The 22,421-nt window shown below is 37.7% G+C and overlaps 1 protein-coding gene across 2 annotated transcripts in view; it reads left to right on the forward strand.

Annotated features, from left to right (window-relative positions):
* Window positions 1-22,421, forward strand: part of trappc10 (trafficking protein particle complex subunit 10) — a 96,377-nt gene that overhangs the window by 68,507 nt on the left and 5,449 nt on the right. The window contains exons 15-22 of one of the 2 annotated variants that reach the window (XM_088607185.1): window positions 159-300; window positions 787-945; window positions 2,897-3,129; window positions 3,488-3,588; window positions 12,413-12,496; window positions 15,143-15,269; window positions 18,023-18,187; window positions 18,936-19,113. In XM_088607185.1, coding sequence (XP_088463311.1) covers window positions 159-300; window positions 787-945; window positions 2,897-3,129; window positions 3,488-3,588; window positions 12,413-12,496; window positions 15,143-15,269; window positions 18,023-18,187; window positions 18,936-19,113 — 1,189 coding nt within the window. The remainder of the gene's footprint in view (window positions 1-158; window positions 301-786; window positions 946-2,896; window positions 3,130-3,487; window positions 3,589-12,412; window positions 12,497-15,142; window positions 15,270-18,022; window positions 18,188-18,935; window positions 19,114-22,421) is intronic. The other variant, XM_088607186.1, reaches the window with a different exon arrangement.

Raw genomic sequence — 22,421 nt, forward strand, 5'->3', positions numbered from 1 at the left:
GGAATTTTATTTCAGCATGAAAAAATAGAGATGTGTCTTTCAGCTGTGAACCTGCAGCTTCTATTTTCACATAGAATTTCACACATGCTTCCCTATCCCTGTTCAGAGCAGAGCTAATCTCTATTTTACTTGCATTATCCAAATCTATTTCTTGCCAGAGTCGAGAACCTGGGACATACACCCTGCGGCAGCTGAGAGCCACAGTGGGCCAAGTACGTTTTGTTCAGCACCACATCTACCCCATTGTGCAGTATGAGGTTTACTCTCAGGAGCCACAACTCAAAGTGGAGCCACTCACAGGTGAGCCCACACCTACCCTTGACTTCCATACACTTTGTGACAGGTATAAGATTTATGTGATTGCTTTATGGTGTTTAGTCAATGTTGCTTATTTGAATGCCGGTAATTTCAGAAAAGCTTGAATTCACTTGAGCTTCAATGGTTGAATTCACTTGAGCCACCTTGTTTTAAAAGTTTGTTTCAGAAGAATCTTGTTTTCTGTCCTGAAAATTGCAAATCTTAATTTTCCGATGTATCCCCAGATCCTTATCATTATCATCTTGAAGTCCGTGTCATTATTTATCTTGAAGATATCCTCCAGATTTGAATTTCAAGATTTTAAATGTCTGTATCATAAGCAAATTTTCTGTGTTCCAAGCTAAACATGTTAATATAAAATCAATCAAAAATATCTTATATTGAATATACTGTAATATATGATTATTTTACATTTTTACGGGTGCTTACATCTGAGTTGATTTGTTAACCTCTGTATTGCTGTTACAGATGTCCTGTTGGCAGGTGTTCCCCAGAGGGTGAAGTTCACTATAGTCACAGGCCACTACTCCATTAAGAAGGGAGATGCGCTGCAGCTGAGCAACAATGATTCTATGCCAATACTGCACTCCACTGACTGCACCGCTACAATTATGTCCAATACTGGAGGTCATTCAGTAACATTCTTATAAGGCAAACTACATGCTCATTTCTGTTAAAATCACATTTTAACTGCAGGCCAGTTTACACGAGAACGCATTCCCAAAAACTATGTTGCCTTTAGACACACGTGTTTTGTAGAAAACTAGTGTTTCCTGCAGAAGAGCTGAACCAGTTCAGGGAACCACATTCTTTTCCTAGTAATAAAAATCAACTTCAGTTTATCTTGTTCTTAAAATAGAATGTTACAGGTCATTGTCCAAAAATTCAGAAGTTATCTCTGAAAGATTAAACACTCACGTACCAAACAAACACGTAATGACCAGTAAGTATTTTCAAAAGGTCAAATATCCTTTATATAATTATCCTTATATAAAGTGATTTCATTACATGTAGGAAGGGGTTTTGATGGATAAGAGTGAAAGGAACTTGACAGAAATTTATATTTCATATTTATGATTTATTTTTTTCATTAGAACCACTGGCTCTAGGTATTAGTGTGTTGGCAATGTTACATTTGAAATACTGAGGTTGAAAATTCTCTGCAACTGGCTTTGCCAATTAGTATTTGTATTTTTAAAAGGGGGGAGACAAATAATTGCTAAGCTTGGAGCTGAAGACAGCTTCTAGGAAAGGTTAACATTGCACTTAACCTTGCTTTTAAATAGTGTGTGCTCAGAGTCTGGGCACAGTTCTAGTCGAGAGAGACAGGAACTATAAAAGCCTGAACATTTAAATACAGTATTACACATGCTGTTTGTTTATCTGTTACTGTTGCTGCTTGTTCAAAGAACACTATCAGGTTGGTCAGGCAAGACCAGCCTTTTCAAATCCATGTTTGGAAACTATTCCCTAGTATCTGACTTTCATACTGGGTTATCCTCTAGTTCTAATAATTGTTTCCATTGCATTAAATGTAATTACAGTCATACTGTAATTTAGTTAATTTTTTTTGTCCTTCTGATGGATTGGCACTACATTAGCAATTTTCCGGTCCGTGAGTACTACCCTTGTTTGAGTAATTTATAGAAGAGTGTTTTTTCAGGTATATATTGTAGACTTCTTTTTAGTGAGCACCTGAGTAAAATTCTTGTTTAGTACACCAATCTTTTCCTTGCATTGCCTAGGCATTTTCAATTATCCCTTATATTTTGCTTCCCCATGTTTTGCTTCATCATTGATAGTTCTTTTGCTGTTGTAGTACTATTTTTTTATTTTTGCCTTCATTGTGATATTCATTTTAAGTTGTCTTAAATATTTTTATCTGCACTTGAAGTTCATTGTACATATTTTCTTTAACTGGGTTTTGTTTTTTAATCATTTTACAGAGCTTTTAAACTGTCTCGTTCCTTCAGAGTATTTGTGGGATATGTATTATACAGTTTAAAAAAATAAAAAATTCTAAACTCAAAAGTGGAAGCAAGGGCTGTACATAAATCAGATGTTTGGGAATATCAGCTTATGTCTGTTCAAACCTCAATTACACTATTTATTTAAACAGCCATCTGTCATTTCCTTTTCACTTTTAGTTCAAAATAAAGAAAATGATTTAAATTGCCTATCATATGCTCCCCACAGTTTCATTTGACTTTTATTATAGTTGATGATGTTACTTTGCTTTTTAAAGCTTTTGAAATATACTGTACCTAGTTATCCTTGTAAAATGTAAAAGAAAAAGTAGCAGCTAGGAGCTGATAGACTTCATATGTCAAATCTGCCACACCATGCATTTCAGAAGCATAGCCATAATGAAAGCTCCAAAAGTAAACTGTCAGGATACATCATCCTTCTTTATATCTCCATTTATTCTAACATGAAAAGCCAGCAAACATAATGAAAGGCAATAACAGTAGTGAGAATTTCTGCATTTTGAGTTTTAACTACTCACTAAGTGAAGGACATTTTTAAAAGGATTGAAAAATGCAACTGACAACGTTTTGTCTTTAATGGTTTTTTATAGAGAGAGTGGGAGAGAATGGTCTTTCCATCCAGTCATCGGAGAAGGTGACCAGCATCACCCTGCCCCTTACATCCACCTACCACATGGTGGAGTTTGAGCTAGAGGTCATGTGCCATATTCCCTCAATCCTCCCCAAGGCCACAGACAGTGACAGACTAACCAATGGAGAGCTTTACCAGAGAGCCAAAAGCAAGTGCAAGACTGAGAGCCACATGGCTTCCATTGATCAAAAGGTCTGAAACCCATCAAATACATCTTCATTTTTCCAATGTTTGTTTTCAAGTATCTTCAAAGCTGAGCCTAGATTAATTTATATTTTAGTTGTTTGTTTTAAACATTGTTATAAATTAAGATCATAAATAAATTAGATTGTTAATAAAATACCACCACACACCCACACAAATGCCCAAGAATTTGATGCTTGAATCTTTCATGTTTGATCTTAATATTTGTTGCACCTATTCATAAGAATATCTTTACAGTATCAGCAATAATAATTTGCATGACCTTGTATACAAATTCTAATTAGCTACAAAGTATTTTGTATTGTGTCATTGTGGTTCAACTGTAGAATTTGTTTCCTGTCTGTAGATGTCCATTGATTGTCCTTGGTCTATTTACTCGACACTCGTTGCCTTGACATTCTACATCCCATTTAAAAGCCAGCACTCCCTGCTTTCAGCTGGAAAGAGGTATTGTAAAAACTGTCTAAAAAATGGAACCACTAAAATGATTTGTCTGAAATTGTCATGGATGTTTTTTTTTTTTTTGTCAGGTAGCAGTTTAGTCCAGGGGTGTCAAACTCATTTGCTATGGCATGCCAGATTTTTATTTAAATGTACTTCAGGCAGGCCATACTTTAAATACGATACGCTACATTATCAAAATACTAGGCACAGTCCATATTATTACTTATTTATAGTGTTGTGCATTTTTGGTATTTCTTTTACAATGAAATTACTTCCTTTGAAATGTAATTAGCAGACACCATGCCTTCAATTGTTGACAATTCGGCAAAACATTATCATTATCCTTTGAGCATGCAATGTTTCTCAGCATTATTATTATTTTTAGCATTATTTGTTAAGGATTATTATAAATATAACCATTGTGATTATTATACAATATGTGAATCTGTGTTATGTTAGGATTTTAATTGGATTTCATGTTGAGAAATGAGAAGTTAATAAATACAGTTTCTATATTAGGACACCTTCTACCTTCCCCCTAAACTCCCTCCTCTATCCTACAAAATAATTTGTCTCTAAGAATCAGAATTGGTTGCTACAATCCAGTTAAACCCACTTTCTGCTTTTCTTTACTATTCCTATTGCATACATTATTTTACAGTAAAAAACTTACAATGCTGAATTGAAGTTCTATGCAGATGCATGGAGTACGCTGCGGTAAAATGCGGTAGGCGTGGCGTGTCACAGCGCGTCATACCGCAGTTATGATACTAGTATCCGGAATCACCTTGTAAAACCGCCAGGTTGAGCTGATAAAGCTTAATGTCTCATGTACAGCATTTGAACTGTTGCCAGAAAATCCCAGTCACTGCTGAGGGACAATCTTTTTCCAATTAAGAAGTTGTATACTCTTTAGACTTTTAATCATTTTAAACTGTATATTACAGCATGTTAATCATTAAACATTAAAAAGTCAGTATATTTTATAAAAGCAAGATTGCTCAGTGGGACCAAAGTACACAACCTTCCACCTTCATCATAAATATTTTAATTATGTAGAAATATTTTATGCATCAAAGTCTTTAAGAAAGATATTACTAATAGTATTAATAATGAATTACCTTGGACAGGCTGTAAGCTCAAAGTATTAATGTTGTGCTAGAAAAAACGCCATCAGCTGAGCATTTGTGTGTTGAAAGTCGTCTTTATTTCATATGCATACGGAAGTCTTGCTTGTGGCACAAGACTTCAAAACCAATGTTTACAGTGCTCCTTTATAAAGTGAAACAAACAATACAAGATACACTCCCACATGACTCTCAGTTTGCCTTATGGCTGTATATGGTCATTCTAAAAAGCTGACCATTATATTTATATTTTTTACTACCGGCTTGCGTGACAAGCAGCCCCTTCTGCTGAAAAGACCATTTGTTCCAGGAGAGGTCACTAGGTCATTTCCATGAGAACTATGTCAGCTGTGCATAAAGACATGTGGCTATGTTATCTTTTGAGATGAGATATCCTGAGATGGACTTAGTTAAATATAAGTACAAATATACATAGTTAACAAGATATAATACAAACTTTTAGTAAGAACTTTTAGTTAATTCCCTTAGTCCCCCCTAAATATTGCAATTAGCCAATTGTTTTCCATCAGTATCCTGTGATTACTGATGAATTCTTTATGGGTGAATTTCGTAATTCTTTCTGGTGTCCTAAATGTGTGGTCAAGACTGAAGTAGTACCTTTAGTGCAGAGGGATCTAATACAAGTTAGTTTGACATAATGCTACTAGTACATTATTCCCCCCCCCCCATGACCTGAATACAGGTAATATATTCTGGAGTGATTTGGAGTGAATGGGCTGTGTGTCTGTATTCGCATATTTAACAACTCCCCTTCCAGTTAGTAGGTAGCCAAGGGCATTATTATTTAGATTCCACCTGTTATCGTTCTGTTGAACAGTAGGCAAATAAATGTTGGAAACGTTGGTATGTGTAATCATGGTCCCTTAACCATTTAAGAAAACTACAATCTGAAGTATCATTACAACCCCACCATCTTATATTACCCAGTTTCAACAAAGCCCCTAAATAGTCTAATAAATTGTAAAGCATAGGCATGAGAGGAAACCCCCACTCTCATATACTTGGGGCTAAACACACCCAAACATGAACTCTTGTTAAAGTCTCAAGCCAGCTGGTAAGAGAGATCCAGGAATGTATTAACGTCATGCTCTCCAATGTCCATGCGGGGCTGTGCATGAGGTTCTAAGACATCCCCCCTAGTTATACTTATTAAGCACAGCAATATCAACATTTCATCAAATATCCTGCATGTTGTGGTGTGTGTCGACAATGAGGTGCGTAAATCCACCTGTCCCATCCTTCTGTTCGAACTGCTGAATCCGTTGTCCAGAGCATTTGGAAGGAGCCCTCCCAATGTGATTGTAGTGTCTGAAATTGGATATTTTTTATCCAAACCCACTCTCCTCGAATCAGGTCGTGTCCTCTTTCAGTGGGCAGTCCCCAGGCTTCCGACACCTGTTTCCTGGCACCTTGTACTGCTTCTGCCAGGATTTTGTCTATACTGCAACAAACAATCAGTTAATAGTCTCAAAGGCCCCTTTGGATAAGTCTGGTGTGTCTGGTAGCCTCATGGGATGTCCGGTGATCACCTCAAACGACCAGTCCTTTTTGGCACTGCCGCAAACCCTTTTCCACAAAACCTATGTTTTTCTCCAACCATGCCCATTTTTTCTCTTTCAGGGTTTCTTTCTGAAGCTCATTAATTTCACTCTGTTGAAAGGCCAGTGATCTCAAATATAGCTGTGGTTCCACTCAACTTTCATGGCAGCTTGCCTAGCTGCCAGGTCTGCTAAAGCAGTGGTTCTCAAACTATGGTACGCATACCACTTGTGCGCCGCCAGGTGGTCCGCCAGATGACCCTGGAACTTTGATGCGTACTGAAAAATTGGGACGGGTTTTCATATTTTCTATTTTAATAAAATAAGTTTGTGTCAAATACAGAGCCTACATATATACAGCGCATGCTAATACTTGAGTAGACACAAGAGCTACTGTGGAATTCTAAACCATTGTATAGGAATGTATGCTACGATCGTAAGTGACCAATTGTATTCTAAAAAAGTTATCTCCAGCAAATAAAGAGGTAGGAGAATGTGCGTGATTTTGGAACAAAGCCAATGTTGTAAGAACAGGAAAGTATAGGAATGCGTACTACAAACGATGGCAATCTTGTGAGCACAAGAAAGTGCGATAGATAACAACTGTTCTAGGTTAATTTGAGAAAAATACACCAAGTGTCTCTGTGTTTCGCTCCCATGCACATGAAATAAAAACTTCTTTTAACTTCTGAGATGGACTCCTGAAACGGAAACGGGGAAAAATGCAACCCTGTGGATTGCTAAAGCAAGTAAGCCCCACACTACTTGTGAAGAACCTTATTTACCATTGGCAAAAGAATTGACACGTATTATGTGTGAAGAAAAAAGCTGCTAAACAGCTCGACCTGCTGCCCCCTCTGAAAGACAGTCGCTCACAGAATTATTGATATGGCAGATAATATCAAAAGTACGCTGATAGAGCGTGTTAAGATGAGCCAATGCTTTTTGCTGCAAGTAGATGAGTCTGTAGATGTAGTTGATTTGGCCAATTTGCTCGTTTACGTTAGATATGAGTTTGAGGGTACATCCCATGAGAACTTTCTGTTCTGTAAGCTGCTACCAACAGGAACTACAAGAGAGCACATATTTCAGTTTCTGAAAGAATTTATTGAAGAGAATGGCTTCGACTGGATAAAATGCATCAGAGTTTGTACAGACGATTCTAGAGCGATGACAAGCCGACACAGCGGTGTAGTTTCACAAATTAGAGAGGTTGCTCCAGATATGAAGTGGATGCACTGCAGCATCCACCGTGAGGCCTTTGCCGTCAAGTAAATGCCTGACGATTTAATATCTGTTAGAATCTGTTGTGAATTGTATCAAGGCTCGACCAATGAATCTGATTTGCTCGATTAAACAGGCTCACCCCTCTCACTGAAATGGTGCTTTTTTATTATTTTTAATTGTTGTTATTCCTTTTATTCTGTAAAGTGCTTTAAAATGCCACCTTTCAAGGCGCTATATCAAATAAAGTTTATTATAATATTTATTATATGTGTGTGTGTGTGTGTGCGCACGCGCTCATTTTGGTCATTGAGATTTTCTGGGGTTCCTGTGAGAAGTTGACTTGTAGGTGGTATTTGGATGCTTTGGTTTGATCAGGGGTGGTACTTGGTCCAAAAAGTTTGAGAACCACTGTGCTAAAGCATTTCCCTTGGCCACCGAGGAGTCTTCCTTGTTATGACCTTTACATTTTACTATAGCTACTTTTTTGGAAGAGAGAGAGTTTCCAATAACTCTGACACTAGCTTAGCGTTTTTGACTGGAGCCCCGGTAGGTGTCAGGAAGTCCCTGTTTTTCCATAATTTCCCAAAGTCATGACAGACTCCAAAAACATACTGTGAGTTGATATAAATAGTTAAAATTTGATCTTTCGCATATTTATAAGCTTCTACGAGCACCTGAGCTCATCCTGCTGGTCTAACAACAGATTGTTCATAGCTTGTACAGCCTGATGGGTAGCCTGCACAGCCCTTAAACACAGCACACAGCCCTTAGCCACTGCATATTATTTCACATATCAGCCCTCTCACACCTGAAGAAGGCTCCACGGCCGAAACGTCGTGTTCTCTTTCTTCTTTTTTTCAGCATGGAATAAAACTATTACTTGTTCCTTTGCAGCCTACGCATGCTGTTGCAGCTACCCATCTGAACTTATTTCACATATTATTTCCAATCATACAAAGTAAGTTTTGAGAATCTCTGATACACCATGCCTTTCACATGCTCATAAAAGATATTAATTTAGCAACATAAGCATATTATGTAATATGTATATGGTATTGGTGGTTTAAATAAAAAATACACCACCAGTATTCCACTTTCTTCCTAAACATTTTAAGCATCAAAGTCTTTCATTCGGTTACATACTGTGGTTATTTTGGAAAAGTTTTTACGTCTTCCTTCTGTGTACAAGTGTAAAAAGAGGCGATACACAATGTGTCTCCTCTATAACTCTTCTGTTTACAGAGAAATTCCGCCAGAGCCTCACAACATTGTCCAATAATACTCTTCTTGTGTCTAATTTTTAGTTATATCGTTATTAATTTCTTTAGATACGCGTTTCTATATTATATTCTGTATTAATCCAATTCTAACAATGTCAATATAGTGTCCATAATATCTGCTATTTTAGTTTTTCAAAGAAATGTTAATTTGTTAAAAGAAAACTCATAGCAACAGCTGGGTTTGAAGCGCTGACCTCAGGCATGCAAGGCACACGCCTAACCCATCAAGCCACAGACAAAATCACATGGGAAGGAGTGAAACTGATGCAGACATTCCACAGAAAGTGATAATTTGAGCTACGGCATATGAATATAATTATATTGTTATTAATTTCTTTAGATACGTGATTTCATATTATATTCCCTATAAATCATGTTCTTAAAAGTATACTTTTACGTACCGCGGTCCAACGCAGTGAACTGTGGGTAATTTCGCGAGGTACGGGGTTGTACCATGCATTTTGAATGGCTGCATCTGTATTGGTATCACTTTATTTAGAGACTTTAATCTGAGATTAATAGGAGGAAACCTTATATGTGTATTCAAATTTCTTAAAGGCAGTGACAAAGTTATCCCATCAGATTCCTTAAGAATGAACAGTTAATTACAGTCTAATGACAAATAGAAACTGTGTGGAAATGGGGCACTTCTTAAAACAAAGTGGAAAAAGTTCCCCAGCCATGTTATTAAAGCCAATACTGGCTTTATTGAAGAAATGGATGGAAGAGATTCATAGATCTCTGGGCTGAATGTCCTCTTTTTTTAACAAACATGTACAAATATTTTTGCCTTTTTGTTTAAAAAAAAACAACAGCATTTTCTGTAAACAAGGGTTTGACTGTCATTACATTGAATTCAATGCAGTTTACAAATTGTGTATCCTTGTATTATTACAAATTTTAAATTTTAAATTTGAATGCACTCAGCTCTCTGTAGTACTACTTTTTCAGTTCTCCACAGAAATAGCCACAGTGTTCAATCCATGTCAATGTAGACAAGGTGGAGGCTTCTGTGATGGCATCATATTTTCACTTTTTGGAGGGAGCAGACCACATGGAGTTATGAAGGACAGATGATGGAGTTTCAGAGCAGGGAGCAGAGCACTCAGCTCTCTGTAGTACTACTTTTTCAGTTCTCCACAGAAATAGCCACAGTGTTCAATCCATGTCAATGTAGACAAGGTGGAGGCTTCTGTGATGGCATCATATTTTCACTTTTTGGAGGGAGCAGACCACATGGAGTTATGAAGGACAGATGATGGAGTTTCAGAGCAGGGAGCAGAGCACATAGAGATTTGGAGGAGGGAAGAGGACGTCCTAATATGGACACACTATTAATAAAATGAACATGCAAATTCCTCAATAGATGCATGCTTGATTAATATAACTTTTTGCTACAACAAAGCATGTGATTGTAATATTTGTTTGTTTGTTTTTTACTATACAAAGCAATTTTCACTTCGTAGCAGCTTCCCTTGTGATCTTTTTGACTTGGTGGCTTTCAGCATTGAACACTGTTCTAATTTGTAGCACCATCTTGGGAAAATGTGTTGCCTCTGATTTAGGTATTACAAGAGAAAAGAAGGAAAGCATTGACAAAATCAAAAGATATGTGCTTTGCCTTTAACTTCAGCAGTGTGCTGTAGGTGAGTGCAAAAAGAGAGGCACGAGACTAAGCTCACTGGGGTTTTTTCCCTTTGTTGTTACAGGTTAGGGTGAAGTGCTTTATTAGGGGGTGGTGATTGGTTGTGCTGGTTTACTGGGCATCCCTATTTGTCATTTCCTCACTGGTGGACACCTATGGCCCTGTCTGTGGGTTTATGACAGATGATCTCCAGCCAGGGTCGAGAGCTGCAGTATAGTTATTGCTTTGCCACTACAGAATGGATACCCTATTAGATGTTGAGAGAACAGATTAATAGCTAGAGTAATAGTAATAGATTAATAAGGAGTAATAGCTAATGTGGTTACTGTTCTTAGACTTTTTTTTCCTTGTGAGACTAATTTGCAATGGGGCTAAAGATATCTGTCATGTAGCAGATGTATAGGGAGAGTATAGCATCCACTAGCTATGCATTAATTTTAGAAAGAGAAAGAAAAACCCCTGCTCCTCATATAAGATTGGGGAGAGAGAAGAGAGTGAACATGTGCTAAGGGCGGAGCGGTGGCACTGTGGCAAAGGATCTGCCCCTGTGGCTGGAAGGCTGCTGGTTCAAATCCTGCGGCTGGCAAAGGAATCCTACTCCGTTGGGCCCCCGAGCAAGGCCCCAAACCCCATCTGCTCTAAGGGTGCCATATAAATGGCTGACCCTGCGCTCTGACACCAAGCTTCTCTCTCCCCGTCTGTGTCTCATGGAGAGCAAGCTGGGGAATGCGTAAAGACAAATTCCTAATGCAAGAAATTGTATATGGCTAATAAAGTAATCTCTTATCTTATAAGGGTAAAAGGTGGAAGCTCAAGGAGCAGTCCATTTCTGAGGGCAAACTGCTACACAGCACCTCCCTTAGCTCTGCATCACCAAGGAAAACCTTTTGATTTCCCGGAGGTGGACTAGCTATTTGCTCTGTCTTCATGAGGCTTAGATGAAAGCTTGGCTGAGCCTCACAGCAGTAGCCTCTGGATCCTTGATCAAAGGGGTTTCCATACACCTCACATTGGCCTGGGCTGGGGGAGAATTAAGTGTTCCTAGGGGAAGCCAGCCCAACAGCCCTGCGGGGGGAAGCATGCTATATATCTAGTTTTGCTCACTTTCTCTATAAATGGGCACCCGCTGACAGACCAGTTTGAGTTTCAGGCTGGCTTTCTTAACTGCCTTCCCAAGAGGATCTTAATATGTGATCACTTTCTTTTTTATCACCTGAGTTCAGCAAAAGACCGACTCCCTGACCTTCTGGACTGGCGTCTGTGTCACAGATAAATGACTTGGGATCTGCATGATGCAAAGAGAACTGCAGCAGTGCATAACACACTTGGATGTTATTGTCGTTGTCACATGGCATCTGCTTTTTACGTCCAGTGAATGAGTCCGGGTCCAACAGGAGTCAACCTGGAGGTGAAAAGGGCAGAGTGGCAATACTTTAAAGGACCTTTTTGGGTTGCTTCTATCCAGGAAACCTGCATATGTTTGGGGCTAGACTTCATATGATTGGCTCAGGTCCAGCTGAATCCCTGACAAGGATCCATCTGTCTTTCAGAAGGCCCATTACGTGCTCTTCACACTTAAATGTGCAAAAGGTTATCCCCAGGTACCAGCTTATCAGGGATCATACTCTCTAGTTCACTTTTCTCCAGCACCCCCAAAGTTGAACTCCACTTCTCTCACAGGGGTGAGGTGCATTCACTGAAGACCTCCTTAAGATTTTATGCCTTCTGCAGTGCTGTCTCAAAGTCTTCTGGGGCAACTAGATGACATTATAGTCAGTCAGCAGTGAGGCTGTAGATGAACCTGTAGGTGGTTAGTTTTTACTGGGTTTCCTTCAGAAAATGGGGTTAGCGGAGATTCACAGCAAAGACTCAGTTTCTATCCTGACCGCCACTTGTGGCCCATAGGCTGCTCCTTTAGCACCATTATGGGTGTATTACCTACAAAGTGGCAGTTACAGCCAAGTAATTAATCATTTCTTTTTGCAACAGATTTAATAGCATCCCCTTGACTTTTCCATTCCCATTGAATGTAGATTCAATGACAGCTACCTTCTCAAGCGACCAGCCATTCAGGTGAGCGACCAGTTCAAACTTGATTTTAAAGGCCTCCCACAGTTCTTTCCCAGTGTAAATCTCAATTTGAGCTTAGCTTCATTCTTATCTTGGCGTCCCTGGCTTCAGATTCATCTCCCTAGATCTTTAAGTAGGCCGTGGTAGGTTTTTGATGTTGTGGCCAAGGCCACACTCATTATAAAGCTGTGCAAGATCAGACTCTCCAGATCAGTTGTGGTATGATTTAGCTTAATTGGTAAACTACAGGTTGTGAGTTCTGTAGGCTCTGGGTGAGCAACACCACCTGTAAACTTTGCTTGAGGGACGGATAAGACTAACATAGTGCCTGTGATTCCTGTTGCTCTTTAGCAAAAGTTACTCGTACAAATCTAGCATGTCAGCTTTTTGTTTCCATAAATGTACAATGGGTATAGAAAGTCACCGCCCCCTTTCAAAATGTGTGCTTTTGTTGTATGACACTCTAAAAATAAAAACTAATTAAATTAAGCTTGTTCAATTTTTATTTACACACAGTAACAGTAACATTAGCCAAGTGAAAATAAAATTCTAAAACATTCTGAAAATTAATTAATATTACAACAGTAAAATACCTTATTAGGATAAGTGAACACCCCCCTTACAATTGCATTTGTAATCTTGTTCAGGTATAACCAATCACCTTACAGATCACGCAACAAACTAATTGCCTCCCACCTGTGATCAACTGTGGTGATTTTCATTAGTTTAGAATAAAAGCAGCTGTTTCTAGAGGATTCCACTGCTTGGAAGTGCATTTCAAAGTAAAGAATCCACTAGGGGCGGAAAGGTGCTTTCAAAAGAACTTCAAGATAAAGTTGTAGAAAGGCACAAATCAGTAGATGGGTGTAAAACTATTTCAAAAGCTTTAAGTATCCCATGGAGCATAGTAAGGCCATCATTAAGAAGTGGAAGGCTTATGGTACCACTCAGACCCAATGGCGACTTTGAATGAGCTACAGGCCTCCACAAATCTGGCCTGTATGGGAGGGTGGCAAGAAAAAAGCCATATCATGTCTAATTTATTTTTTACTAAAATGCACCTTAAAGATTCTGTGGCCAAGTGGTAAGAGGTCAGACAAGACCAAAATCAAACTTTTTGGCCAGAATGCAAAACAGTACGTCTGGCGAAAACCCAATACATCTTACCATCTAAAGAACACCAATCCTACAGTAAAGCATGGTGGTGGCAGCATCCCGTTATGGGGGTGTTTCTCTTCTGGGACTGGGGCACTTGTCAGGATAGAAGGGAAGATGAATGGTGCAAAATACAGGCATCTTCTTGAAGAAAACCTCCAGCCCTCAGGCAGGAAGGGGAAAATGGGAAGATGGTTCACCTTTCAACATGACAATGACCCATAGCATACCACCAAAGCAACCTTATTTTGCTTTCTTTTTTCATTTGGATTTTGCAAGTTACAATTTGCAAATAAAACTGGAAAAAAATGGATTTGTCTTTTTATGCTTTAGGGCAACAAAAGGTGGATATTTTGGAAGTGGGTGGTGAGTTTCTATCCCCACTGTAACTTGAACCACACATTGAATTCAAATTAACCAAAAAGAAAATGATTTTCTTTTATAACAGTTGCAAGGCTCTTGTTTAACTATGTTTAAAGATCTCCATTTCAGATGATAGAAAAGTATAGTTTCTGTGAGACCAGTAGTGGTTCAGTTGGTGATGTTGCCCATATATTTTGAGGAGGAAGTGTATGTGCTGGTTTGAATATACAGTAGGTAGAGAACCACAGTGAGCTTGGTTTAGGTGAAACTGTTACAGTAATATCACTGAATGTTCCTGCTTTGTGTGTGGGCTATGCAGGGTTTGACAAGACGTGAACTGGGAAAACCTGGGAAAAACTAAGGTTGCTGCTGGAAGAGGTGTTAGTGGGGCCAGCAGGGGGCGCTCACCCTGCGGTCCATGTGGGTCCTAATGCCCCAGTATAGTGACGGGGACACTATACTGTAAACAGGCGCCGTCCTTCGGATGAGACGTAAAACCGAGGTCCTGACTCTCTGTGGTCATTAAAAATCCCAGGGCGCTTCTCGAAAAGAGTAGGGGTGTAACCCCGGTGTCCTGGCCAAATTTCCAATTGGCCCTTACTAATCATGGCCTCCTAATAATCCCCCTCTATGAATTGGCTACATTACTCTGCTCTCCTCCCCACTGATAGCTGATGTGTGGTGAGCGTTCTGGCGCACTATGGCTGCCGTCGCATCATCCAGGTGGATGCTGCACATTGGTGGTGGTGGAGGGGAGTCCCCATTACCTGTAAAGCGCTTTGAGTGGAGTGTCCAGAAAAGCGCTATATAAGTGTAAGCAATTATTATTATTAATTATTATTATTATTATAACTGAATCTGTCCTGATGACTAAGACAGCAATTACCTCAGGACCTAGACAAGTGGCGAGCTGTACCTGGACAATGCATGTATATTTGACACTCCTGGTTTTGACCCAGATATTTTATTTTAAACAGAGTGAAATATCTTTATTTATGGAGATCCCGATCTGTCATTTTTTACTCTCATGGATGTTTGCATCTTCATCTATGGCTCTGTATTGTAACATGTATAAACTCCACTAATGCAACAGCTCTTTGACCCTTCACTTGTTTTTCCCTTTTTTTCTAGGAAATACATCCAGGTGTGTATGCAAAACATGTCAGACATGAACTTCTGTTTGTTAAACCACTGTCTGACAGAAAAACAGAAGAACACAACACTGGAGCTGGTGCCTGTGAATATAAAACCACAACAGGTAAATCAGTGTTTTCCAAGGATGGAAGACATCTTTATTAAATGACACATTTCATGAAATGGAGATTGCATTTTAGATTTGCATTTCAGCAACATTAGAATATGGAATTATTTTTGCAGAAGAGAAACACACTTGAAGACAAGATATACACAGACCTCAATAACTACTTAACCAATGCTCATATTTAGCAAAACATTTTCTTAAAATAAGAATTTCATTTTAACACTCCTAATAAAACTTGCAGTTAAGAAGTTTTTATCCTGTACATGTATTCTGTATTGTTCACAAAGACAGTACTGTAGTCATGTGATGATTTAAATTTACTAACATAATTGGGGTAGTAATTTCAGAAAGTGTCTAACGGCTACTAGGAATCAAACAGTAAGATCGAACAACAACAATATACAAATGCAGCCATTCAAAATGAGCGTGTTATACCCGTTAAAACGTGTTGGGCATGTCGCGGTATAACAAGGGTTACCGTATAATACCATATAATACTGAATAATACCGCAAGTAAGATAATAGTATCCGTAATTATTGCCAGGTGGAGCTAATAAAGCTCAACCTCTCATGTACAGCGTTTGAGCTGTCGCCATCAAAGTCTTTACCAGAGATATTACTAATAGTATTAATAATGAATGACCTTGGAGAGACTGTAAACTCAAAGTATTACTCTGGTCCACATTCTTTGTAACTGTCTTTGTAAATGAAAATACTTTATTTTTTCATTGACCGCCTTTGTAAACGAAAAGACTTTGTTTCATTGACAAAAAGTAACACCACAGCATTTAGATGATCCAATCACGCATTTGTTTCCAATCATACAAAGTAATTCTTGAGAATCTCCAATTCACCATGCCTTTCACATGCTCATAAAATATATTAATTTAGGAACATAAACATATTACTGTATGTAAACTGTACTGTATATGGCTAGTCTTGCTATTTTAAAGAAAAAATACACACCAGTATTCCATTTCTCCCTAAACATTTTAAGCATCAGTCTTACATGTGGTTATTTCGGAAACATTTTTTACGTGTTCCCTGCTCCTTCTGACCATGTCACTGTACATTTATACAGTATACAGTACTTTGTGAGAAAAGTGATAGTTTTAAGCTTTTCTGTGAATACGCTCGATATCGGAGTAAACAAAAGCATACTTTTAGAATGATTAATATATATTTTATGATATGATTTGTCCAGAATAAAAGCAGTTGTTTTTAGAGGATTCTACTGCTTTTTAAAGCAAAGAGTCCACTATGGGAGTTTAGAAGAACAAGTCAGGAGATGGGTATTAAAACATTTCAAAAGCTTTAAGTATCCCATGGAGCACAGTCAAGGGCATCATTAGGAAGTGCAAGGCGTATGGCACCACCCAGACCTTGCCTAGATCCGTCCGTCCCTCCAAACTGGATGACTGAGCAAGAAGGAGACTGATCAGAGAGGCTACCAAGAGGCCAATGGCAACCTTAATAATATTAATTATAATTATAATAATTGCTTACACTTATATAGCACTTTTCTGGACACTCCACTCAAAGCGCTTTACAGGTAATGGGGACTCCCCTCCAACACCACCAATGTGCAGCATCCAACTCACCACACATCAGCTATTAATGGGGAGGAGAGCAGAGTAATGAAGCCAATTCAAATGGATTGGATTATTTACCATTTTACCATCTAAAGAACACCAATCCTACAGTAAAGCACGGTGGTGGCAGCATCCTGTTGTGGGGGTGTTTCTCTTCAGCTGGGACTGGGGCACTTGTCAGGATAGAAGGGAAGATGGATGGTGCAAAATACAGGCACATTCTTGAAGAAAACCTCCAGCCCTCAGCCAGGAAGTTGAAAATGGGAAGATGGTTCACCTTTCAACATGACAATGACCCAAAGCATACCACCAAAGCAACCTTACAGTGGCTGAAAGACAGGAAGGTGAATGTCCTCGAGTGGCCTAGTCGGAGCCCCGACGTAAATGCCATCAAAAATCTTTGGAATTACTTGAAGAGGGCAGTCCATCAACAATCACCACACAGTTTGACAGAGCTTTAACAATTCTGTAAGGAGGAATGGGCAAATAATCCTCCCTCTAGGTGTGCAAAGTTGGTAGAATGTATCCAAACAGACTCAAGGCTGTAATTCAAGCAAAAGGTGCTTGAATTAACTCGAGGGTGTTCTCTTATCCAACCCAGTTATTCTACTTTTTGCTTTCTTTTTTTACTTGGATGTTGCAAGTTATAATTTGTAAATAAAACTGGAAAAAGTCTTCTTTTTATGCTTTAGTGCAACAAAAGGTAGACATTTTAAAAAGGGGGTGGTGACTTTCTGTACCTACTGTAGTATATCCACTGATGTTCTGTGATCCAGTGACATCATAAATGCCTGCTAATGTGGTAGTAAATTTCTGTGTTAGCACTTAATTAACAGACCATTTGTTTCATTTTTCTTTTGGTCAAAGCATTGTCTTCAACCATCACCTAGATTTAAAAAATCTTAGAATTAAAAAGCAAAATATTTTATGCAAATAGTTATAACACAACATTGGACAATTCAGCCCACGTAGTTGTCAACAAGTCCTCATTTGGGTACATCACACAATGGCAGCTTTCTGTCTTCAAATGTGTCTTGACTCTGCCCAGCAGAAACCTGGCAAGAACCATTAGATCTTATTTCTGTTGGTTTCCACAGTTGTTAAAATGTTAAAATTATTTCAGTGGGTATAATAGGTAATTATTTCATTTTTCTCTAGAATGTATACAGTAAGCAGTCTGTGTTCTGCTTGTGGGAGGTAAAGTGGACCACAGAACCACCTTCTTGTCTGCAGTGTGTTTTCACCATCAGCTTCTCACCCATGACTGAGGAAGAACCTTCCTTTCAACCATACTCGTATGAGTTTCAGCTGGATAATATATCTGTGAGTGACATCTGCCTCCGGCCTGGACCTGACCTGCTGGTTTCTGGTTTTCAGCTGTCATGTAACATGCATACCTGAATGGCTGCTGGCACTCTCCATACTTAAAAAATTGAATGAGTTGCAGTTAGTCATTTTGACATGACATGGGATAATGTGCTTGGCTTTGGACTCGCAACCAAGATTTGAGTCCTCTGCTTACCCTTCCAGCTTTTCATTAAGGTGTGAGAAACTCTTGAAAAGATTTGGTACAGTGTTAAAATACTGTCACTCAATACATAATAAAATAACTAAAGCTGTAATAACATGCATAACTTATTACATGAATCTTGCATGTAAACCTTTTACAAGGTCTGTGCTGTCAATAAAGGTTCTTATCGGCAAATACATAATTTTGGAAATATGAAACAGAAAACTTTCTAAGATATTTTCGTGGGTTTCACCCAAAGGCTAAAACAAAGGATTGTTTGGTTATTTCCAATTTTTTTTAAGTTTCCTTTTTTCATTATAATATGCTAAAAACTGCCATACAGTTCTTTTTCATCCAAAGGGTGATCCGATCAGCCTAATTTTAAGATGACTTTTAGGCTTTAGGACTATATTTTGCATGATTGAGAGACAACACAGAGATACTAGTTTGATAATTTGCTTTGATTAATCTTTTCTAGATTTACAGGATATATCCAGGTCCATACTATAATAATTAATCCCAAATAGTGATATGTGCCTTCTGCATGCTTTCTTCTGACAGACGCTCTACAGTGTAAAGGCTCAGATCGTTCCAGCTCTAGGGGTGCAGCACTGCCGCACTGGTTCTCTGTGTTCCCTTAATGTGTCCCTCACACGGCTCTCTGACTTAATAGAGCAGAACAGTGATGAAGGTCTGACAGAATCAGATGTGCTATGCACCACCAAGGTGATGTACGAAGGTGAGTGACCCCCAGTCTCTGAATCCACATATACAGTGAAAGCAAACATTAATCTGTATATGATTATGTTTAATAATAATATACGGAGGATGTTTAACAATATGAAACATATGTCTTATGGGAGATAGTTTGAAAGTTCTACCATTTACATAAAATATGTCCAAGCAAGACCTTCAAATAGTTACATTTAATGTTAATGGAGTACTTAACCCTATTAAGAGAAGTAAGCTTTTGTCTAAAATGAAGAAAGAAGGGGCTCATATTGCTTTTTTACAAGAAACACATTTAAATGTATTGGATCATGAGAAATTAAGGAGAATGGGTTTCTCAAAACTCTTATTTCTCCTCATATAAATCTGGCCATAGGAGAGGAGTAGCTATACTGATATCTCAAAAGGTTCAATTTGAGTTGCTTACAGAAGTTAAAGATAAGGAGAGGAGATACAGTATGTATTAGTATTGGGGAAAAATGGAAGGGGAATTACTAACATTACTTAATGTATATGCTCCACCTGGTAGTGATTTTAATTTTAATTTAATTTTAAAAATGGTCGATTTGATGGTTAATGCACAAGGGATACTGATATGTGGAGGTGATTGGAATGTGCGTCTTAACCCCAGGCTTGATTCCACAAATATATCTTCTCAGAGAGATAAGTCACTGTATAAAAAGATTAATGTACTGATGGGGGAAATGGGAATAATAGATCTTTGGAGAGATTTCTATCCAAGTGGGCAGGATTACACTCACTATTCCGTCCCTCATTCCGTATATTCAAGGATTGATTATTTTTTTATACACAAGAAAGATAGACAAAGGATTCAACATTGCGATATTGGTAGAATTGATCTTTCAGACCACGCTCCTTTGTCATTGTCTATACGATTAAGTAATAATCGGGGAGATACAACATGGAGGATGAATTTAAGTCTGTTGAATGATCCACAATGTAAAGCACAGAAATAAAAATATTTTTTACACATTTGAGAATAAAAATATTTTTGGAGGAAAATGATAATGGGGAAGTGGGACCAGAGATGATATGGGGCACATTAAAGGCAGTTATAAGGGGGGAAATTATTGCTCTGAGCAGTCATAAGAAGAAGGTAAAGCAATTACAATTATCTAATCTGAATATAAAGTTAAAAGAGTTGGAGAAAAAACATCAAGAAAAATAGGATTCAAAAATCAAGCAAGAAATAAAGATGCTTAGAAACAAAATAGATATACACAGGAAAATGAAAATAAATATATATTTACTAGACAAAAATATTACGAATCAGGGTCAAAATCACTAAAGCTGTTGGCAAGAAAATTAAAAAAACAACAGACCGATAATACAATATATGAAATAAAGGACCAGAACTGTAATGGTGTATTATTTAAATGGGAAGAAATCCAAAACACTTTTACAAATTATTACAGAAAATTAAATATACAACCCCATTCAGAAAGTGAAGAAAAGATGGATACTTTTCTGGAATCTCTCAGTTTACCAACTCTTGGTAAAGATCAAAATAATATATTAAAAACGACAATAACACCAGAAGAATTGAATTCAGTGATTACGAGCCTCAGAGCTAATAAATCAACTGGAACTGATGGTTTTAATTCGGAATGGTATAAAACCTTCCGAGCAGAACTAATACCAAATCTTTTTTCTGCTTGTAACTCGGCATTAATTGATGGAAAAATGCTCCCATCATGGAGAGAGGCTATCATCTCAGTTATCCCTAAGGAGGGGAAAGATAGATTAGATTGTGGATTGTTAAAACCAATCTCAGTACTTAATATGGATAATAAAATGTATACAGCAATACTGGCTAAAATAATTGAAAAGATTCTCCCTCATTTGATACACTATGATCAAACAGGGTTTATTCAACATAGACTAACCCATAATAACATTCGACGCACATTGCATATCATGAACCATATTCAGCAATATAATTTAGAAGCCTCTTTGATGAGCCTAGATGCTGAGAAAGCATTAACATTGACTCTGTTAATTTGAAATACCTCTATTGGGTTTTAGGTAGGTTTAGTTTTTGTGAAAATATTATCAAAGGTATTCAGACTTTATATGATAGACCAACAGCACGAATTAAAATAAGTGGTTATTTATCTGATAGAATAACTTTAGAACGAGGGACTAGACAAGGCTGCCCTTTATCTCCATTGCTTTTTGCTCTATATATAGAGCCACTAGCTCAGTGGATACGACAAAATAGCAAAATAAAAGGTATTTCTATACAAGGGAATGAGCACAAGATCCCACTAGTTCATTTCTAGAAGTAATGAAACTCTTAGGTAGCTTTGGCCTGCTGGCAGGCTATAAGTTAAATGTTCAAAAAACACAAATTTTAACTTTTAATTACAACCCTCCCGATTTACTAAAAAGCAAATACCACCTTAAGTGGGACCAAAGTTCAATGAGATATCTAGGAGTCTTTTTACCAAAAGATATTTCTGTATTAGCAACAATTAATTATGGAACCCTTATAACTAAAATTAAAGCAGATATATTGTAATGGAACCTAATACCCTTTATGAGTTTCAGTTCTAGAATTGAATCTGTAAAAATGAATCTACTGCCTCGATTACTCTTCCTATTTCAAGCTCTCCCTGTTGAAGTCTCTGCAAAACACTTTTCTTAACTTTCAATAGATAAAGGGGGTATGGCTTTACCAAATTTGAAAGGTTATTATTTTGCATCTCAAGTTAAACCTCTCATTAATTCCTGTTATCAAGAATATCAAGCCAGATGGAAAGATATTGAATTATCCCTTGAAAATAGCTCCCCAATTCAGGCATTATTAGATAATAGGAATTTGGACAAAATTACTGAAAAAAATATTCAATCCATGGATAAAATTTCAACTAAGGACATGGAATACGATCACAAAAGAGTATAATTTAGGTGAGGCAGTACAGATACTAAGATGGTGCGCCTATGATACAGAGTTTAAACCAAATAAATTGGATAATAGGTTTAAAATTTGGATCATAAAAGGAATAACTGCATTTTGTAATATAATGGATAAGAATCAGTTACAAAGTTTTCAGTATTTGAAGGAGAAATACAATTTGGAGAATTCAGATTTTTATAGATATCTTCAAATGCGCCACTATTTTATTAAGGAGATTATAAGGGGAGATTTAGATATTGTGAATGATGGGGTAGTGAAAATAGTTACAGAAGCCTACAAATCAGAATTAGGTAAAGGTATTATATCTAGATTATATAAAAGTTTTATGGAAAAGAAATCATATTCTACAGAGTATATAAAAGATTAATTGGTGAAAG

Source organism: Lepisosteus platostomus, chromosome 2 (assembly GCF_059453375.1).
Source record: "Lepisosteus platostomus isolate fLepPlt1 chromosome 2, fLepPlt1.hap1, whole genome shotgun sequence".
NCBI classification, from domain to species: domain Eukaryota; kingdom Metazoa; phylum Chordata; class Actinopteri; order Semionotiformes; family Lepisosteidae; genus Lepisosteus; species Lepisosteus platostomus.